This window comes from Bombus pascuorum, chromosome 17 (genome assembly GCF_905332965.1).
Source record: "Bombus pascuorum chromosome 17, iyBomPasc1.1, whole genome shotgun sequence".
NCBI classification, from domain to species: domain Eukaryota; kingdom Metazoa; phylum Arthropoda; class Insecta; order Hymenoptera; family Apidae; genus Bombus; species Bombus pascuorum.
In genome coordinates this window covers 1,566,604-1,589,342 of record NC_083504.1, presented here as the reverse complement: position 1 = coordinate 1,589,342, position 22,739 = coordinate 1,566,604, and the positions used below count along the sequence as shown (strand labels likewise).

General features: G+C 38.0%; 1 protein-coding gene and 2 long non-coding RNA genes across 6 annotated transcripts in view; 2 read left to right on the top strand and 1 right to left on the bottom strand.

Moving 5' to 3' along the window:
• The first annotated feature begins 392 nt into the window (after positions 1 to 392).
• The window catches only part of LOC132915530 (uncharacterized), a 52,237-nt gene continuing 29,890 nt past the window's right edge, over positions 393 to 22,739 (top strand). The window contains exon 1 of the long non-coding RNA XR_009659880.1: positions 393 to 1,006. This is a non-coding gene — a long non-coding RNA (uncharacterized LOC132915530). The remainder of the gene's footprint in view (positions 1,007 to 22,739) is intronic.
• Positions 1,454 to 22,739, bottom strand: part of LOC132915501 (latrophilin-like protein LAT-2) — an 81,088-nt gene continuing 59,802 nt past the window's right edge. For 3 of the 4 annotated variants that reach the window (XM_060975371.1, XM_060975369.1, XM_060975370.1), the window contains exons 5-9: positions 7,950 to 8,209; positions 6,765 to 6,866; positions 5,547 to 5,733; positions 3,638 to 3,724; positions 1,454 to 2,692 (exon numbers count right to left, since the gene is read on the bottom strand). In XM_060975371.1, coding sequence (XP_060831354.1) covers positions 2,633 to 2,692; positions 3,638 to 3,724; positions 5,547 to 5,733; positions 6,765 to 6,866; positions 7,950 to 8,209 — 696 coding nt within the window. In that variant the 3' untranslated portion in view covers positions 1,454 to 2,632. The remainder of the gene's footprint in view (positions 2,693 to 3,637; positions 3,725 to 5,546; positions 5,734 to 6,764; positions 6,867 to 7,949; positions 8,210 to 22,739) is intronic. The other variant, XM_060975372.1, reaches the window with a different exon arrangement.
• Positions 10,050 to 16,205, top strand: LOC132915532 (uncharacterized). Its single transcript, XR_009659882.1, has 2 exons — positions 10,050 to 13,518; positions 13,641 to 16,205. It is a non-coding gene; the product is annotated as an uncharacterized LOC132915532 (long non-coding RNA).

The following is a 22,739-nucleotide window of genomic DNA, read 5'->3' as shown; positions in this document are numbered from 1 at the left end:
TTCCGCTCGCTATTACGAACAATCGTGGACCGGTATTTTAATGTCTTTTCGTTCTTCTATATTTTCTCTACTTATGAGTCATCTTTGCTTCTTATCTGTATGGTTTGGTCGACTGATCTACCAATTTGAATTCTGTTTCGGCTTTTTGCAAGAGATGTGTTTTTCATTTCGTCCTTTTACTACATTTGCCATCGTTATTCGAAATAAAAAAAAACCGATAGAAAGACGTGTTGATAAACGAGAAAGATAGTTACAAAATCGTTCCGACATTCGAATGCTTTGAAATAGTTAAAAAATTATTTTATAGCAGATATGTACTTGTACGAATCTTGGAACAGGTGTACGGAATGGCAACGTTTGTACAAAGAATCGAATAGGCGCGTTTGGCACGAGTCGCATCGTGTCGCGTTGACGACAAGATAAAAAGAAACTGTTTACGAACGAACGAGCGAAAAGGGGTGCGGCCCGCTGCATCGGCCATCGCGCTGCTTCTCGATAATTAAATGTTAGATAGCTAGGCGAGACAGCGAAATATGAAACGGTGTTTTATCGGTCGGTCGTGGCACGTTTACATCGGTTATATAGTCTCCTTTTCTAATCATAAAGATATGTCCTTAGAGAGGTTTTAAAATATTTTACGCTTTTATTTTAAACTTCTGAACGCACGAATCCTATAAAATCACATAATTGAGTCAAACGCGAGTGATTATCGACATGGCAATCAACGCGACGGATTTCTTTCGCGAGTTTGACATTTTCTCGTTGAATATTTTGTGCGAAATTGAAAAAATTAAGAGCAAAGAAAGTGATACAAATTTGCACGCAATAACACGACTTTCGTGAACGATAAAAGCGCGTAGGTAATGAAAGTTTGATTTAATTTATAACCCCACCGCGAATGAGAAAAATGCCATCTTCTGACTTTTCACGTAAAGTTGTTTATATTTGACCGAAAGTTGAGTCGTTGTTTGTTGGTTGGCAGGAGCACGAGATACAAGTGTACCAAGTATGTATATGCGTAATTAGAATCTTTGGCGATTACTATTTCACTGGTGATGGTGTTCGTGTTTATTCGCTGATCGGTACAGACCGGATGCGTTCGTTGTAGGTGAAACTTCGCTTTTCAGTGTTTACAGTTCACAAATAGATACGTATTAGATGCTTACCATCTCCGAGAGAATTTCCTGTTCTGTGTAATTCACGCAATTATCGAGATAACGATAACGGATTGCGGCGAGCTCGCGTAAATTAATTGTCCCTGCAATTAGAGCGGTGACGGCATTGATTTCGAGATGGAATAGGGAAACTGGACGTAGGGAGCCGTGGCGTGGTCGTAACGAAATCGGTAATTAGTTTAACAAACGGATCTTGTTTCTCGACTAGCCACAACTAGTCGACGAAGCGGTCGATTAACTAGGGAAATTGTTCACGGATGTTCATCGGTATTCCACAATTTCTATTGGATTTCAAAATATTTATTTCCTCATAACTACATACGTTTACATTTACAGAGTGCTGGTGGTTAGGTGTACTAACGCGATCGCATAGGTGATTACCAAGTGTTAATTACATCGGAGGAGAATGACAGCCGCAAAACCGCTGGAAACGCGTTCCTGAATGCACCGCGCCACCGTTCCTTTCATATTGGTTCGATCTTCCATCTTTCGTTTCGATTTTCTCCATAACGAGCAAATACTCGCATTACCGAAATGCACCGTCGGCAATGTCGCGTGATTTACTCTCTGTTCGTTGGCGCTAGTTGATTCGTTAGTGGTTCTATGCGATTTACTCTTTCTTACGAAGATCGAGAAAAGAAAGTAATTTCGTAAAATGGTTCGAAAAATAAGGCAAAACAAAGAGGCATTCGTGTTTATGCGACGAGAGGCGACATCGCGGATATGTTAAAAATTACTCGTACGTCTACTTCCAATCTGGTGAAATTGTGCAGAGTAGTGCGGAGCGATGCCGTTTACAGCGTGGCATTCGACTTGTGATATCAACGACGACGCGATACATTGACGCGACTATCTCGACATAATCTGTTTGCGTCCGGTGGTCGTCTTTGTGGCCACTGACGCGATAGACTCATGAAATTTGATCTTTCCAGTTCCGCTGGTTTGGAACGGTGCGCGATATTCGCTACCGCTTCCTACCACGAAAAGCCTCTACTCAAGCGCGTTCGGCTCGCAGGCTTTGAACGCGGCCACCGGAAAGCGGAAAACGTAATTTAAAGTAAATTACGACTGTTCTCTCGCCGTTTCTTTTTCTTCACGTCCGAGGTCGTTTCTCCTGAACTCTCTCCTTGTCCGTGCTTTTTCCCCCTATAATCGAATAAATCTTTGACCCAAGAAAACAGCACAGCAGAAAATCGTCAAAGTTCACGGTGATATTTAGCTTTAAACGTTTGATATTTTTCCAGTGTTTTCAACCGTTCTCGAGCAGCAAATGAAAATCGATTTTGTTTGAAATATGTCTCAGTTTCGTAAATGTAATAGAAGGAGAAGAATATCTCTCGAACCGATGTCGCTGCACTAGAGAATCATTTTGGATGAAAAATATAATGGAAATCCTTTATCTCGGTGGCCCTTTATTTTCATCTTTGTTGGTGGCTTCGTCTGCAAAATTCGTGGATCTAGACCGGATCTGGTGCAGGCGCGAGCAGTTGCATGCTGCTGCTACTAGAATGCGCGATCTGTAAAAATAAACGGTGTTGCGATACGTTTGTTACATTTCGACGCTTAACGCGATTCGTTCGCTGGATACGTTCGAATCGCGCGTGAAATCACTGTGAAAGATTAATATCGATTAACGACGATATAGCAGTGGCTGGATAAAATTCGTTTGATTCTGCGCGGCAATGTGATGTTACCGGCCAGATACCGAAACGAAATAAACACACGATGAAATCTATTTTTAAACATCAAATAATTCAAGTCGACTGAAAATCTCGTGTCGACAAGTTATAACACCACAGTCAGAGGTTACTTGTGGGCAATTTCAGCTTGTTTAAATTCAAGTATTTTCCCTAGTTACTATCGTATCGAAATAATTCGCAAGTCAGCGACAGAAATTTTAGGCGATTTTATTAACATTTTTTTTTTAACGTTATTCTATTATTTTGGTGCTATATATAAATAAAAAAATGGCAGTTTTCTAAAATACACGCGAAACAAGGCTCAACAGGAGTGTTTCAACTACTAACAAAAATTGACGTCGTTGACTAAGATCATTAACGACGCCGAAATAACTTTTCTCAACTACGAACATCATGAAATAAATGTTCAGATAAGGTTGCTCTACTACATTATCTGCAAGACAAAGTCTATCAGCCACCTGAAGAGACGAGGCGCGCCACAAACCACGAAGGCTACGAAGAGCGCGACAAACTTTTTCTAGACTAGAATCAGGAGTTACTTTAATGAATCAGATCGAAATCGTTCTGTCACTCGCACCAGACACCAACTAATTAGACATATTCACTATGAAAAACAGTTTTACAAAGTTAAGAAAATGAGTCAAACAAATCTGTCGTTAGCTGTCGGACTATAACAAACTAAACACAGATCGGAATGAGGTTTTCAAAAATTAGGCACCTTTTGGGGAATAGAGAAAAGAAAAACAGAGGATAGAGATTTACCTGTTGTTTTGGTTGCTTGTACGACTTCCTGGTGTAGATTTTCAAAACTCTGCAGTTGCACGCGACGGATAGCGCTACAACTAGTCCCTGCCGTATCGATCGGTCGATGGATCATCCATGCAAAGAAAAGAAAGCAGAAATGGGATACACGTGTGATATTTAACGTTACCGATAGAGGCTGCGAATCTCAAGCGAATCGGATAAAGTTTAGGTGCTGAATTCGAACTTACTCGATGGGCAGACCAAACGCGAAGACAAATTGATCCTATTAGCAATTAGTGGTGACGTATACTTACGTGCATCGCCCACGTTTCCCAGGGAAACGTTAAAACAGCTAAAAACCAAAAGTGGAATATCGTCCGGGAAAATTTGCTAAGAATAGAAGGACGACCGTTTCATTCGATATGCCTTTGAATCGTTCGTTTGAATAACTTTATTGTTCGTCTAAGCAACAAATAGCTGAAAAGATTTTAATTCCGTCGGATCGCTCGATAAAGTTGGCAAGAGTTTCATTCGATGAACGAACGTCCAATTTCAATGGAATTTTAAATACACGTACAATTTTTTAATCTACGTGATAATTGCCTTTTATCGTCAAAACTAATTCAAAAATATTCGAGTTACCCTGCAATATCAAAAACAATTCGTGGAAATCTATTTTTTCAACGACGTATTTGCGTTTCGCTTTCATTCCCTTGCTGCTACTGTCACGCGAAACTTGCAAATAAAAAATGTTGTTACCAGCCAGAGGCGATATTTGGTTCGCTATGAAAGTTTTACGACTTTTCTTTCACGGGGTATCTTCTGACACCAAAAACGCTAACTCAAATTGCAACTACAGCTACATATCTCTTTTGCGCATGAGATCAAGTAGAGGCATCCGCTTCGTTTCATATGAATAATTCGTTTTCGTTATGGTACGGACGTTTCCGCATTTACCGAGCGTTTGCCCTGAAGCTCACATACCCCGATTTTCAACCATCCTTTGCTGATATTTCAAAGCATTCTCTCTGAGAAATTACCTTAAGTAAATGCGTTTCGAACTGTCTAATAATACACGTTTTCATTTTGTTGAAGCGCGTAAATCTTTGACGGAGGAATACCAACTATCGCACTTGCACAGAAATTATTAACAAACGAACTTTTTTAAATATGTATGACATATGTATACGTATGTATTAAATCGCTGAAGCTAATTCTAAAGCGATCACTTACCGAATAACGATAAAACGCGTCGTAATGCGGCGCGAGGAAATTGTAAGTTAGAAGTCCGTGCAAAAAGAAAGTGGAAGGGCAAAAAGCGTAAGATAAAATGGCGCAACGTAGATAAGAAAAGAATAATCGAGGTGAAGGGAATTGAATATTCGATTAGAAAAAGTATGTGCAAGAGAGGCAAGGGTCGTCTTCCATCGTTCGATCGTTCTTCCATATGGAAAAGTCTCTACGTGGAAAACATTTGATACTCGGGCCGCATGCGAAGAAAATGTCGTCGAATAACCCTTTAAGACCAGACTCGACTCAACTAGAGCCACGAGTGGCTATTGATGGAAACTTCCAACGTGACTTTTGTCGAGAGAACTTTCATTTACTGTTTATCGCACGATTACGCGCTTTTTTACCTTGCAATCGGTCGATCGGTTTTGTTTTATTCAAACTATATAAATCTCGATAATGGCGAAATCGGACTTGATCGAACTACAGGAAAGAAGAAACTTGGCAGCCAGAAACCGATAAGAAGATTGCTTTTTCAAACAAAACTAATCGTAGGTCAAAGCTGCACGTTCTGTTTTATCGAATTCTAGTAGAAGACTGTACCTAGAACTTTCCAGTTAGATATTCCAGTTAGATAGCGAAGTCGTAGATATATCTTCCGCAAGTTATAGTATTTATTAGACGATTATTATTTTACCTGCAAAGAATGTCCAGTACAGAATATAGCCCAGAGGAAAGGGACTTTCCACACCCTGGACGCCACTCCGCACCCAGCTATGAGACCCACTATTATACACACTTTTAAAAACAGAACAATTTGCAACGCTCTTCTTCTCTTCATCTTCTCGCGTTGCTTAATTTCCAGTTGCATGCTGCACGTGTATCTGCACAAAAGAAATTCGCCAAAATATTCGGTAATCGTTTTTTATCAAAACAAGAAATATTATTGAGCAGAATTTTATTCGAATAACAGATAATAAATAAATACTAGGAATAAAATTTTATTCGTCACTGATGAACAAATATTCAGTTAAATATTTGTCCGAATGGGAATTTATTCGAACAAGAGATTATTCGTATAAGAATTTATTTAAATAAAACTTGAATTGAATAACATACTTAAATAAGAATTTATTCGAATAAAATTATATATTGTAATATAAATATGTATATGTATATTTTCGAGCTACATTGTTCAATTGTTATAGTATTGATTCTTATAATTAATTTTTTTCAAATGTCATGATAGAATATTGTTCCATAGTTTAATCATTTGGTAAATTAATAGTAAGAATTGTACTAGTATCTGTATCACATTAAGTACACAAACAATTATTCGTATTATTATTCGAATAATTTTGTAATCATTATTCGAATACATATAGAAAACAATTTTGTTACTAATAACAAATAATTATTACCCAGGTAAAATATTCGATTAATATAGAATTTGCTTGGATTATTATTTTATTTATTTAATATTTATTCGAGATAATGCGAACGATGCTCAACTCTGGTTCGATCAAAATGGCCGCGAATGAGCGTTGTAAATTACGACGAGATATCTCGTTGCTAAGGACGATACATTTACACGTCACACACAGGTCTCTACGTCTCTACGCTCGGAGGGGAGTGCCACATTTTTCTTGTCGATCCGTAGATCGATACGTATTGTACTAGTGCGAAGGATGCGCTGTTGGCCGTTGAAAGATTAATAGTAAATAAACTTGAGAGAAGACTGGATTTGCTCCACTGAATTATACATGGTCGCTAAATGGAAATCAGTCCGAACAAGCACTCGTAACCAGTGAATACACCATACGTTTCTTTCTTACCGTCCATTTTTCAACACAATTTTTCCTAAACCATAGATTTATTTCGAGACTACGCGTACTTTTGGTGAAAAGCAGTGTACCTGGACACAATCGCAGCTTTGATTAGATAGTAGCCGGCGGAAAGAAGCAGAAGGGCCACTGGCAAGCCGTACGCATAAATCGTTGCCTTCGTTCCTAGAAACCTGTAACAGATTATATTGTGTGAGTAACATCCGAATTACAATATGAAACGCGTCAAAGTATGAACGTTCAAAATATAATATTGTAAGGCATCTGGCATCCAAATTTTAGTATTGCAATCTGTTTATCCGGAACCGTGTCATACTCAGTGAAGTACGTACGAAAATTCAATAGTTACGAGACGGAAAATCGAGTAAAATCACATTTCCATTGCTCTCTTCCAGTTGCCTTTCGGTAGCTGAAAATAGGAAACGATGGAACAATGGCAGAGAAGATACAATGAAAATACGATTGTTCAAACTGGAGAATTTCGTTCTTAAAATTTCGCGACGCTGTGCGACGGAAGAGAGAAATAGGAAAACGAGTTTTGAATATTTAGTCGAAAATCGGACCGAGATCAGGGACGAGATAAAACGATATCACATCGTTCCTATATCGTGACGTTTTTAATTCGTTTCAAAACCATAGCTATCGTTTTATTCGGGAAATTAAATTTCAAAGAGTATTCACGCAGAGCTCGCCGTAGCATGACAAACCGATAATTAACATGATGGAAAGTTTTGTTAAATCTAAAAAAGTTTCTCTTGAACTTGTTAAAATAAAGCATGAATTTTTAAGGTGGTAATAGCCATGAAGGCGTAAAATATGTTTACCAGCGAAACGAGGTGTAAGATAGCCGACGTGAAATTTCAGCGAGCAAGCCATGCCAAATTTTAGTTGGCCTCGATGATCATTTTATTTCGAAAAATGCTATTCGCGTGCACGTTCGACCGCCACTTCGGTATCGTTTGTGTGTCGATTTCTCCTCATAAAACGGTGAATCGTAATTCCAGTATAGGGACGTGTAATAACTTTTACAAGTTTTATTTTACAACTTTTACAAGTATGAGCAATCGTCAGGTCAGGTCGCGCCACTCGCCATATTTGAAATCCCGTACGCAACTTCTTGGAATTACGTGCAAATAACTTGCGATAAATGTTCGAGGTTTCCGTTTTAGACGAAAGCAAGGGTAGGAGATCGACGAAAGAAGGTAAGAGAAAAAGAAAGAGAAAATAAAAAATAAGATGGGGAGAAGAAAATATACCAGCAATTGAAAGGTGTAAGATCCGCTATGTTCCAAATAACGGTCGCCTCACGTATCTGTAGGAAAGTGGCGATGACCAGATCGAGCAATGGTGTACCCCAGGCGAACAGACTGTATTTCAGATAAGATGGTGGATCGTCGCGACGCGGGATCGAAGCAACGGTTGCGTAAAGATGATGACACATCGCAGCCAGCCAACAAACCACCGTCATCCGAAGATACTGCAAGCTCAACTCCAGAGAAATGCATAGCTCCCAGTCCTGCGAACACCGAGATCTTATTTTCTTCTCCATTTTCTTTTATTTTCGTTATTCTTACAATTAATTTCATGTAAAGAGCGACAAGAATTTTACGATTTATTAGGAAGAGGATCCGATTCGTTTAGCAGTCGGTTCGGGGCGATCGCGAGAAATAGATTGCAAAGCTGTTGGTTTATAATGCAGTAGGCAGTGAACGTTTCCTGCGTGACACTTTAGTAAACTTGATTTACCACTTTTATCCTTATTTATGTTTGAGAATGCTAAAATGAGTGTTTGTTGCCAACCTTCCGGGACAAAGGCCGACTGGAAACATTTTACGTTGCCAAAAAGATTCGTGTCATGGCGGCAAGGCTGATGTTCTGTTTGTTCGTAATTTATTATATAAAAAGTGATAAAATGACAATTTGCCAACCTCTCATTGAGGCAACAGCTTGGCGGACGTAATAAAAGTGTCGATTGCTCGAGCGTGTCGGCCATCGTCCAAGACGCCCACTTACTTGCTAAGCCCGTATATTATTATTATTATACGTTTTATTATTACACGCATATTATTACAAGTTTGACTAATATTGTCCCAATAACACACTTGCAAATTGCCACTTTATCACTTTTTATATACCTAATACATTATAGACAAACGAAAAATCAGCTTTGCTGATACGACAAGAAGTTTCTTTCTTAACAAAATGTCAAAATCTCAAGCATCAAAATAATAACAAAGTCGATGAACCATGCTTACTGAAATCAGATGACAAAATGTTCACTACGTCGTGGACTTGAGGTGGTTTCTGTAGGACGTGTAGGGCGCCAAAGTAATACTCGACGTTTTGCATAACAGTAAACTATTAGCACGTTTAATGACTTCGTTACAAGTCTCGACTCGCGACTTGCGCGGGCGACAATTTATTTACAATTCTCGTTTTTGACTCTTTACGTACAACTCTCGATTTCGACTGACCAATCTCGCTTCCCGGTCACAACTCAACTGTTCCGTTGATCCGATTCGTTTCTTTTTTATCTCTCAATATCCCCACTATGTACGCGTTCGTTCCAACTATTCGTGGAAGGACCGTAGGGATATCGATGGCTCATTAGGCATGTCGACACTTACGCTTCGTCGTGACGAGATGGATAATCAGTCGAATATACGCGTATAGTTTTCTGCAAAAATCGGAAAAGATAAACTTCAATCAGAAACGTGAGATTCTCGGCACGAGATTGGGTCTCCTCTTTCGGCGTGTCCGTTTTCGGTCTCGGGAATCCTCCTAACGACCAGTTTTCGGGCTTTTCGCTCCCAACGGATTGGCCCGCTTCTGATTCGCAATAAAGTACCAGCGGAATCTTATTTTTTCGTGACCTCCATTATCGACTGTGTGATCAACTGTCTTTCAAGAAACCGAATCGGTTCGACATTCTAGCGATGCGCCATTATATTGTCTACCTCCCTCGCGAAACATTCGTCGAAAGCATCTCGTAAAATTAACTGGATCACTGGATATTCTCCAGTCGGAGATCGGGACGATATTCTTTAGTAATTTTTATTGGAACGATCGGCACGATGTGACGTAGCTTGGCGCGGTGCGGCCTATCGATTGAAAGCAACCGCGCGGAGAGGATCGATCACGCGGAACCTCCGACATAGTACATAGTAGGTGGAAGCAAACAGGAATACCGAAGGAGACACGACTCACAGTATCGGTGGTTCATCTGTCTCAGATTAAACCAGCTGCTACGTTGCCGAGCTACCGTCGCTCGAATACCATTGGTTACAGTTATATACAACCTGTAATCGAATATATCGGAGATACTGAGATTGTCATTGCTGTTAGCTCTATAACCAGCAGGCTCTATAACATGTTTTCGATTTCCCGCGAAAATTATTAGTAAAGTATAGTAAAAAAGAAGATTCGATAATTTATGTTGAGGTTTTTATATATTTTGGAATAGAAAGAGCAAACGCGTGGATAAATGTGTTATAGAAATTCTTTATGTGGAAATGTTAGAAATTAGGATTTCCAGTAGTTTCTATCCTATGTGATAATGTATCGACAGATGGATTTATTGCAGTGGATTAAACGATGATTATTTAAGGTGAACTTATATCATAACTCTAGATTAACGACTATTCACTCTTGACTCTCCGACGGCTAACTGAACATCAACTGCTGCGGTGCCGAAATATATTGATGGGCCGTTAGGCCTATTGAAGTTTTTCGACCCTTTCGGCTTATCGGCATTTGCGTTTTATCGTCGACGTCTGTATGTCGGCGATCTTTTCGCGGTACTACAACAGAGACGAAAGAAGCCGTTGTAAAGAGAATCGTTGTGCCAAAAACTAAACAACAGAGTTTTCCTAGAAGTGAGACCCATTTCAACAATTTGTAAAAGAGCATGAACAGATAAAAGATAGCGAAGATGATGATGGCGAAGGGGAAAGTTGATGGAGTTAGGTAGTTGTCGGATAGTACGGAAAGTGGAAACTAAATTGGGTATTACGCATAGCGGCTACGTTATCACGGAAGGCTGGCAGTCGGCCGGATATCGAGTGTCAATATCCAAAGGATGTTGGCGCAATATCGGATGAACGGTTCTGAAACACGGCCACCCTATCTCGGACATGCCACGGCATTAATATTCCGCGCAAGTTACGATGCGACCATCTTCTTGTTTTCATCGTTGATAGGAATACTCGCGCAACGCGATACGAACTAGCGCCATTTTCTCCACCAAAATCACGTTCTCGCAATTCAATTTTACATTGTTGAGGTTGACTGATAGAGGAATGAATGGATGAATTTGTAATAGAAAAATATATTGAAATAAGTATAGGTATAAGTGTAACTACAGGTATAGTGTATGAAGTCAAAACCAAATGAACGGTTATCATTATTTATTAAATTTATGTATGATATTGTTGAGGTTAACTTATAGAGGAATGAGTGGGTAAATTTGTAATATAAAAATATATTGAAATAAGTATAAGTACAGGTATAGTGTATGAGGTCAAAACCAAATAAACGGTTATCATTACTTATTAATTTAATGTATAGTATTGTTGAGGTTAAGTGATAGAGGAACGAGTGGACGAACTTATATCTATAATTATTTCAATATATTTTTCTATTATAAGTATATTGTATGCTGATCCAGATCCTCACTTTTTCAGTGTTACAATACAATAGAATATCATATGGAGCTCGTTTATATATTTATAGCAAAGGACATTACCAGAAAGTTAACCTTATAGCTTTGGCTGAAGGCTACAAGAAAGCAATAGAAACCTACTTCTAGACCTTGTTTGTAGACCTTGCAACGCAAAACAAAATTTATATTCAAGGCCACAATAATATGCACCTCTCCTTATTTAGAAAATCTTTTGTTTCACTAAATTCTATTCTCTTTGTCACAGTTACGTCCAGGTCCATACAAAAGGAAAGGTGTAGAGCTTTTCTTGAATTAACATAAATTAAATTCACGTTGTTATCAGCTTGCAAGTTGGTTAAAGAATGCTTCATCGCTGGTTTGCAAGCAATTTGTGCATTTATTCAAAGTACAATATCAGAAGGCAAAATGAGCAAATCTCAAATTCGTCGAAGCAACAAATGCTTACACCATTGGCTTATCTCGACTATTTATTCGGCGATAACGATGATATTCGCAAACTAACAATTGGTAATTGGCGAATAATACAGCGTGCAGATTTTATTCTTATAACTTGAAATATTTTAAGAAAAAGCTGAAGCTTAAGGAAGACTACACGGGAGAAATAGGATCGTGCAAAGCGATGGGTGCCGAAATCAACGATAAAAAACGCCAGGAGATGATGAGAAGGAAAGCTACTCTCCTCGGGTTCGCAAAATTCAACCAGAAAATACGCGTCAATTACAGTAATTAGCATTTTGTGTGGAGGAAACATTTCCGTTGCGCTCAGTCTGCCTGCATCGTGCAAATTCACCGCGAAAATCGTTTAAACAGATCCATTAAATTTTTTCGGCCACGTTGCTTTCGCCGTCCGACTGTAAATGAAAATTTCACCAACGCGACGAGCTTGTAAACCAACCATGCGACATTTCGAATTCTGACTTTGTAATTATACTAGCCGATAAATCGCATCGTTTCATATATATATATATATATATTGGTGCACCAGCTATCACTGTTCTTTTCACTAATCGAACGTTTATATATATATTATATATCGATATATTTAATTAATCTATATTTGTATCATATATAATTAATCAATGTATATGAATACCAATGAATTATATATATATATAATTAGTAGATGATAATACGCAATATATATATATATTTATTAACAATATATATTATATATCAATATATTTAATTAATCTATATGTATACCATATATAATTAATCAATGTATGTGAATACCAATGAATTAATCTCGAGATACGTAAATTACGTTCGTAACAACGAGGATATTCATTTATTATCGAGAGTAGATATACTGATGCAACTTAATAATTCATCGTAATTAATGCAGTCGGAACATGCAATTTTAGGTCGATTCCGTAATTTTCGTAATATTCATGTACGTTACATATAAATACATTTATAGCTGAAATTTTGATACCGTTCCTGTTTTCTCGAATCCTGTAGAAATCTGTGCATAAAGGGTTATGCAAAAGAAAACGGTTTTTCAGGTATACCGGGACGAATATATCTTAAAGATGCAACAGTCGAATGGAAGCGTTCAAAAGAGTAGATTCTTTTGAAGTATCGAACGAAAGCGAAGTAGAATAGCGTAAAGCCGAGAGAACTCGAACCTCTCGATATGTACGGTCGAGGTCTAAGCTCGGGATTATCCTTCGACTACGAGTATTAAGGAACAAGATCGAAAATTTGAATCGACATCGTGAATTTGAGATTTCAAATGAACGAATTTGAAGCCAAGATGTTCTTTTATCGAGAAAGTTCAAAGATAATGTTCCTTCTCCAATCCTCGATGAAAGATTTCACGCCATCTTTCGACACCAAATTACAGGAAAATCGAGAATTGTTAATTTGAAATACGAATCGATTCAAACTAGTGAAAAAACGATTCGATTGTTATATCGAAGCAAATACTAGTAATCGCTCTTGTCGTGGGGAAATATGATGCCCTGAAGGTAGCTAATTTTCTTTCTCTCTCAATATTTTAGTACCTTTTTTACGTCTCTATCGATAATCTAATCGATAATGGTCTCGAATCGCAAACAATTTCAGACGAGAAGCTGAAATATCGAGCTTGTTAGTCTATCAAATTGTTTAATCGTTCTGTAAATTTGATGCGTCGTTATGAGGTAAATATAATCAAGTGTATCAAATGTGCACAAGTTAATTGCTTTGCTGCAGCTCCCATAATGTATAATATTTACTTGTATTAGTGTTTCGATCGATAACCGACGTTCAATCCAATTTTTAGTTGTTGTTACGTAATTACCATTTCAAGAGAATAATAAAAGTAGTCTATAACGTAGTTTTACGATGCAAATCAATAATATTAGAATATGAACGTGATATAGCCTTGCGAGGATTTACAAAACACGATCTTAATTTGCAATTGCAATGATTAATAAAGTATAATTATAACCTATTATCATAGAACCATAAATTATAGGTTAAGATTGAATAAAGTATCCAAATCTATCGATTCTTATAATAAAACTCTCTATTGACACGATATATATTTTTATAAGCACAGAATTACTATTTTTGTTTCATTGAAATTTGTAATGCGAATTAGAAAGATAGCCCATTAATATCAGTTGCATAAATCGAGACTCAGCAACAAGGAGAGTTTCTTCTTGTTCTTATCTTTGGCTAAAGAGATCTACTTTTATCGAGTTTTCCATAGCGCTCGATTACGCTTGATTTTAATTGCGTTTTCTTTTCGTGCATTTTCGCCAATATCTCTTGTTTTCGTATCGACTACTTTATCTTATTATTATTGATTTCTTGTCGTTTTAGTATCGTTCTACCTTCGCAAATAACTTGTTTTTCGATCGAGTTCGTTCTACGTTTGAATATTCGATGATCGTTCTTGTTTATCGACCGTCAGGTAAATCTAAATTAAGCTACAATTAGATAACGTACAGTTGAGAGGACTTTGTTAACGGTACAAGTTCGGTCACGACGTGCTCACGGTTTCGACAAATAACGCAGTTCGTTGTAACCCTATCGACGCTATGGATCGTGACTGGAACTACTAACGGTTTACTCCACTTAACGAGCACTGAATAACATCGTGAGACGATATGACTTCTTTTATATTACTTTATCAAAACAAATAGTTAAAATTACACTAGATTTGGACAATTTTATGTACTAGTTTGTGCACACGCAATGAGGAAATTGGGTATCATGAGATAACCTCTTTATACTATGGATCTTCCAAAGAATAGAAGTTGGAATGCATTTAAAAAAGAAATTTCTGATAAATGTCGGAGAATGGGCCACACACATTAATATTGAGAGAAACGCCATCTAAGGAGTTTGAAAGTTGACGGTGAAAATTTAACTATACGATTGCGAATATCGCGACACCTATATATTTGATGGATTACGATACAAATCTGTCGTTCGTTTGCTTCGATGCGCGACAAACTTAGAAAGCAACTACATATTTGTTTCTATTTCTTACTTAAACTTCTTGATTCTATAAAAATTTTCAATATCTTTGCTACACGTCGGAGATGGAAGTTTACCCGTTTCAAAACGAACGTGTTGAAAAGTTGCACGTAATATAAAACGTGTCTAGGAAAGATAAACGCAAGTAGTTCGATCCAACGTTAACCTAAAAGTAGCGTTATCGATATACGTAGGATCTGTCGGTACAATCTTAAAAATCCGAATTACATACCAATGAAAGCGTCGATTCAATTTGAATGAAAATAGTGCTTCTCTTTTTATTTTCTTTCCTTTCACGTCCATATATCTACGATCTTACGTTTTTCGATATAAGAAAATTCGGGTTTCGACTAAACCCGGTGGATAGGAAATTGTTGTCGAAAAAGTCTAACGAACAGTATCATTAAATGTTAGAAAACTATTAAAAGACGCATCAAAGCTTCAGATATAAAAAAAAAGTTGTAATTTGATGGGAGTCAAAATTTGTTCATTCTTTGAAGAATTTGGTTAACTGCGATTTTTATCACAATATATTTTGCAAATGGATGTCGTATCTATGGTTAAAAATAAAATTCCATTTATGCCAAGAGATTTTCAGAAATTATGTAATTAAAATATCACCTGGTAGATATTTGGAAAAATGAAAATCTTAGTTCTAACCTTTTAAAACTAAGCAACTGCGTATTTTGCAAACTTCTTATCCAGAACTAAATGGAGAATATAGCCCTATATATTCAGGCAACTTTTAAGCAAATATCGTTGATAAAACAAGGCAAATTTCACCTCAGTTCTACGTAAATAATGCATGCTTCCTGGACAAAGTTTTCTCTGCTGAACTCTGGGAAAACTTTATAGATTTATATTCCCGTTACCACGACTGCAGTTTTTGAAACTTTCTCGCGCATACGCTTTGTGATTTTTTCTTTCCCTTTACTCCTTTTAAACCGTGGAATCGAAGATGATTCGTATCGAACTACGTGAGTCTAATTTCTAAATCGATCACTCGTATATCGCACGTTTAGCGCACAATTTCTCTTACGACTAATCGATTATTAATCCCTGAGTAAGAAATACATTCGTCGTTGATTCTCTTCGTTGAACAGTGCACTTATTGAGATACGTGTAATTTTGTGTGGTACACTGGATTAGCCGCGTAGTAGTGTCACACATATATGAATGTGTGTGGTAGTATGTGCGTGCGCAGCGTCTCGTAAAACAGAAGAATGCAACTGTTCCATAAGCATGGTTTTAAGGAAGATGGTGAGACAAAAAGAATGCTGAGACGTGTGCAATGTGTATCTACGAATATCTTGTAAATCACATATTGAATAAATCTGAAGCTATTTTAATATCATTTCTACATGTAATGTGAGTGTTCCTATACATTTATTTCGGCGACTAAGATCCACAATTCTCAACAGCACTAAAGTTAAATCTCGCTAGATTACAAGTGAAAGATAAAGGCTTTTAAAATCTTTTTGAAAACCGAACAAGTTACAAGGCGGAACATTCATGATTCAACGATGCACGAGTTTGATTTTCGCTACTTTCTTCAACTATGGGAAAACTTTGTAATTGAAAGAACCTCCACCGTAATTCTGAATCTCAAATGTTCTCCCACAGTTCGCTTCAAACAGTGACTTTTGTGGACTTTGAGAAGTATACTGCATTGCAGGTATTGGTATCCTCCTCGCGGTTTCATTTTCAATCTTTCTTTGTGAAAACAACGAGAATTCAATCGGCGTTACTCTAACTTTACACATCCACGTTTTTTCCTTTCGATATTTATTCCAGCTACATGGATTTTTATATAAATCATGAAAATCTTCTTACATATCTCGAACGCATCGACGCGTAATCGATTGTAAGGACGTATCGTTTTTATCGCAAAGTATGTATTTTGTGACAATGGCTTATTAGAATTTGGCTGCATCGTTATCGTAACATAATTGCAAAATGTTGAACCGAAAACGAAATAATAATCCTAAAAGTGATTTAAATCGTTTAGCTAATTTAACCGTATCATTTCGGTACGAAATGATTTACTAACGATGAATAAAAAATAATGTAAAATGTGTGTGTCTAAAAGTTGTTAAGAAGAATGAGCTACGTGAGAAAAAAAGTAGGTAAATGCGAAAAGTCACTTACTTAAGTATGGACGTCAATGAACATGGTTAATATGATGGGGATCGCGGCGAAAAATTACTGGGTACTGAAGTTGTGACGTAGATTAACTAATATCCATCGATCGTCATAAATGCCTTATCTTTATGTCGATCCATACATCGATTTTCAGGCAATATATATCCATCGTAGGAGCTCGTAAAACGCAATTTTCTTAATATGCGTTTCGATATATCATATTCCAACTAAGGTTCCATTCGGTTTTATACGGAAATTATATGGGAATTGAGAGCGCGAGCGCGAACGTGAAACAAAGGATACGACAGACAATCGACACACTTCACACAGTTAAGAAAATCGTAGATTTCGATTGATTACAGGTACGTAATTACTGGTTCGATCTGCACTTTCTCTGAAGATTATCGACATCAAATAGAAATCGATAAGACGTAACGCCATCAGTCTGGTATATCTCTTACTACTCGTACTATGGCTGCCACTATATGCAGTGTTTTCCAATAGTTGAATGCATGCACACAGTAAGAAAATTTTCGATGCTCGCGACAATACAATCAAAGAAAAGAGAAATGTTAGAAACCTTAGAAATCATATTGAAAGAATTGATAAATTCGTTTATTCAGCTCGTGATAATTGTTTCTTTCGAATGAAACGTGGTTAATCTCTTTTAACTATGGTTAAGTACCTTCGTTTGCGTTTTATACCGACCGAGTTCGTTATTCGAAGTAAGGATGAAAGAATAATTGGAGTTTTTATCTGCTCTCTTTGCAATTTAAGGGTTGAGCCCGAAAGGATTATGCTCTTTGCAACATCCACGAAAAAAGTACACGGAAAACCACGCGCACAATTAAATTTTTATAATCAGTTTTCACCGCGACCTTTATCTTTCCATAAGACAAAAAGTAGTTGATTCGCGTCATCCAGTTAACTTCATTTCAAACGCTGCGCTAGTTTTCATCCACGTCGATTTGTACGTTCGGGTAATTAAACGACATGACTCGAGCGAATTAGCTGGAAATATCTCTATGCGGTATCCTAGTTCATTTGCGAGATGATAGTTAATTAGAAACTTTAAATATAACCTCGTACTTTGTCTTACTTGGTTAATTGTCGTTTCGATGCAGGAAAAAGAACGCAAAAGTGATAAATGTTGATATAATTTTGATATTTTTTCAAAACCTAGAAAATTTGCAACATTTACGACAATACTTTCTAACAACTTTGTGTGGAATAGCTGCAATTCGATTTTGATATTCGCTCCTTTTCGGCGAATAATTACGATGTTGCTCGAAAGTTGTTCGGAAATGTGATTCGAAACACAGGTAAATCCGCTTTGCTTGCTTCGGATTAAATTCAACGAATTTCGTTTGCATTAGCTTCCAGTTAGATTCGGCTCAACTTTGACCTGAATCACGATTGGATCTGGGCTCGTTTCCCGTGTCCATATCCGAAAGAATGGGCATTTTCCAGAAGCGTGATGTCGTGACGCCGTGGAAAAGGTACAAGAGGTATCGGTGCGCGCAGTTGAGAAAATATACACGTTGAACGATTGCGTTATTCAGTGTTGAAGTTTGTATTATTTTCTTCAATATTTAGTTCATGTTTACTGTCACTATCACTAGAAATATTGAAACGTCTGAGCAGTATCCTTGTTAAATTCAAAATAGTATTCGTCATCACTACTATCACTATCGAACATGATCTTTCTGGAACTTTTAGGCAGCGTGTATAAGGTATTATAAAAATATATAAAAAGCTAGCTGATTCTAGCTGAAGATCTATAATTCATCTAGACATCTATAATTTTCTTTTATCAAAAACGTAATACTATTTAATTTACTATACCCATGCGTAAATACGCGTAAGATTATTGCTCTCATAAAAGATATAACCTAGCAAACACGAAGATGGTACCCCGCTGGGGGTAGCCACTCACATGCTAGTAACTGTCCAGAACTGTGAACAGATTCGGACGATTATTTGCCGACACTCGTCCGCAAAGAGCTGAAGCATCGTCGATGGAGAACATATAATTTGTGGATAATGTTGAGGTCTTTATATATTTCGGAATAGAAAGAGCAAACGAATGGATGAATGTATTATAGAAATTCTTTATATAGAAATCTTAGAAATTAGGATTTTCAATGGTTTCTATTTTATATGATAATGTATATTGATAGTTGAATTTATTGCGGTGGATTAAACGATGATTATTTAACATGAACTTAATGCGATGGTGTGATATCACAACTCTCGATTAACGACTCTTCACTTTAACTCTCCGACGGCTAACTGAACATCAACTGCTGCGGTGCCGAAATATATTGATGGCCGTTAGGCCTATTAAAGTTTTCCTACCCTTTCGGCTTGTCGGTATTTGCGCTTTATCGTCGACATTGCTGTATGTCGGTGATCTTTCCGCGGTACTATAATAGAGACGAAAGATGCCACTGTAAAGAGAATCGTTGTGCCAAAAACTAAACACTGGAGAAAATGTAGAATTTTCCTAGAAGTGAGACTCATTTCAACAGATAACACCCATCCGAGGGAGGGAAAGTTGCAAAACATTTGTTAACCTCTCACGCTGTTGCATTACTCGTACGACCGTTTTTCATTTGAAGTCAGGTTTGCAAGACGAGGTCATTAAGTTTCTTATAGGTGCGCTAAGTGCTCTTCGACAATCACTACACGTTGTATACACGGCCAATGTAGCTCCTGGTGCACACTCGTAACATCACGCCTTGGAAATGTCATTCCCATTTTCTTCGACGTACAGATCTTCCGTCGCGCGTACGCTATCGATTGAATTTCACACAATGAAACGCCCAAGTGGCTCTCTATTCTAAAATAAGTCTAAACGATGTAAAATGAATCGTTAAGAATTTTCAATTTGTGTTAATTCGAAACTTCTTTCGTTCGGATAAGATTTTGGAAAAGTTTTGTAGCAGCACATAAGTCAACGGAAGATTCGAATCGGAAGAGACTCATATTATTGTGCCGCGGAATACCAACGCCGTTTTGGTCTGCTAGTTTTGAAGGTAAACGAACTCCGGAAAAAATATTATCGCCGTTATTTGTAATCGTGAGGTGAATTGGGTGTAGGACGCGTAGAGTGGCAAAAAAAATATTCGGCGGTGTTTAGCGGTATATTTATTAATATTTCTCACTTTCGACTCTTTACATACCACTCTCGATTTCGACTGACCTTTCTCGCTTCTCGGTCATCACTCAACTGTTTTCTTGATCCGATTCGTTTCTTTTTGTCGCCCCTCAATATCCCCACTACGCACGCGTTCGTTAGGCGTCCGCGACTGTTACCGCATACGCCTTCTTCCAAGTATTCGGTGGAAGGATCGTAGAAATATCGATGGCGCATTAGGCCTGTCGGCACTTACGCTTCGATGATATACTTGTACCGACGAAACCATTGGAAGGTTTTGTTGTCGAGTGCTGCTACAATCGTCAACCGGAGTTACATATGAACTCTAACTTTTTATAATAACACCGGTCGATACAAATAGACGAACGTGCCCTCTAGGACGTTCAGTATAGCGAGTCATTTACAGTCGAATGGTGAACGTAGAGATGAACGGTAGCATCGAGCGAGCGATGATTACGACCGGCATAAATTATCTCTTGTACTTGAAGTGATTTTAATATACCAATTATTACAATTTTATCACTTGTTTCTTTATTAAACAAGCAAACACGTATAATAGACCACCTCAGTTTAAATTAAATAAAATAAATTAAATAAAACAAACACTTGCAAGAATCGATCGAGATCTTTATCAGAAACAAATCGTGCTGTCACGGTGTGAACGAGAATTGTTCTCCTAAAACGTTTGCAGTGAACATGGTGAAAAGTACAGAGATTTTAATCGAAGATAAATATCTATACTTTTGCTCGAGCACTGATTGCAATGTGAAACCGTGTCGCTGAATAAGTACGTGCCGTTGGAAAACTCGTCACGTAGAAAATTTATCGTATCGAATATCCCGAAATAGTTTGTTTCACATTTTTCTTCCATTTAACGGATCCAACACGTTGAATGCTACGCCAGTTTTACAAGGTTTGGACTTGGTGCCACGATGAATTTTTTTATTATGCGATAGGTATAATGTTGAAATATTACCTACAAGAGATATGTTACGGAATAAATCGTCATTAATGAATTTATCTCACCGAGGTCACCGGTGACCCCCGGGGCGCTGTAGTGCAATTTCACTCGATTCACTTACTTTTTGCGATTATCAATTATCTCATATTGTTTCCTTGTGTTGCTAAATAATTGTTCTATGTTGTTACGTCCCGGGGCCTACCATAAACCAAAATCCATCACTCGGTGGAGCAGCAATAATTGGACCAGCAATAATCTTAAAGAACCGTCACAAGATTTAGCATTTTTTACTTTACTGTCAAGGCCCTTAATTGCCATGAAACACCTTCCAAATCGAAACGTTCCTTAGGGTTATTGTTCATTAAGATAAAACATGGAAAAAGCGGGTTTTCCCATGTTCGACAGCCACTGGTGGGGAGCGCACATAATAGATGCATATTTCATGTATAAATAAAACTATTTTGATATGTTTTATACTGATTTAATTTCGTCACACCATTGTAGTAACAATGGTAATAACAGCAAATTTATAATTATTGACATTTGTTCAAATTCTGTATTTCTATTAATCTTGGTGCGCCGGTCACCAGTGACCTCCACGACGCTACGGCCAAGTTGAGTGCCGGTCACCGGTGACCTCTACGGCGCTACGGCCGAGTTGAGTGCCGGTCACCGGTGACCTCCACGGCGCTACGGCCGAGTTGAGTGCCGGTCACCGGTGACCTCCACGGCGCTACGGCCAAGTTGAGTGCCGGTCACCGGTGACCCCTATGGCATTCAACGCGTTAAAACGTTATGCTCCTAAGAAGTAAAAACAGCACTCATGAGGTCTGGCAGTGGTGTAATTACAAAAAGAAAGACGTAGATGGAGCAAGGTGGAAAGAGAAATACGCTCCGAACAGATATACACACTCTTAATGCCCTCCTTGACAGCACGTCGAGACGATATACGCCACTAACCCCTTTTATGCTACACGTACGAGCCCCCTAATGACTTGGGGATGTTTTTTCAGCCATGAGGGAGAAAGCTTGTTAAAGAATGTGCGAATGAGCGAGAGTGAGAGGGGGGGGGGAGAGAGAAAGAAACACGCAGCAGTTGTTTCTAGCAGAAACCGCTTATCTTTTGCGCTGGTGTTTCGAGCATGTCGCGGTATGCCGCGGCAGCTGAGTGCTAGCGTGTTGAACAAAATTCCCTGGCTTTTGTTCAACTCTGACATATCGCCGTGATGATTCCACCTACATGCACTCGTGAGATCGCCAACGACGAAAGCGTGCTGAAAATGCTGGTTTTCGTCCGATCGCCAGAGTTAAGCAACGCGTGTCGCGGTGAGTACTAAGATGGGTGGGTGATCGCTCCTTGAGAATATAATTCCGTGTATCGTTTGATATTTATGACCTTTTATTTACCGAATGTCCAGCTGGACAAATTTAAAGTATATTAAATAATAATAAAAAAAAACTCGAGATCTGCCTATTTAAAATCCCCACTCCCGCGACGATATTCTCCGCACGGCTAGTTCAATTTTCTGATTTCTATTTGGTTTTCCTTCGATCGTGCCATGGGTACGAGCCTTTCAGATGTTTCGTGTAAACGTCGTTTTTATTTTTCTTTCCTTTTAGAAAAAAGTTTC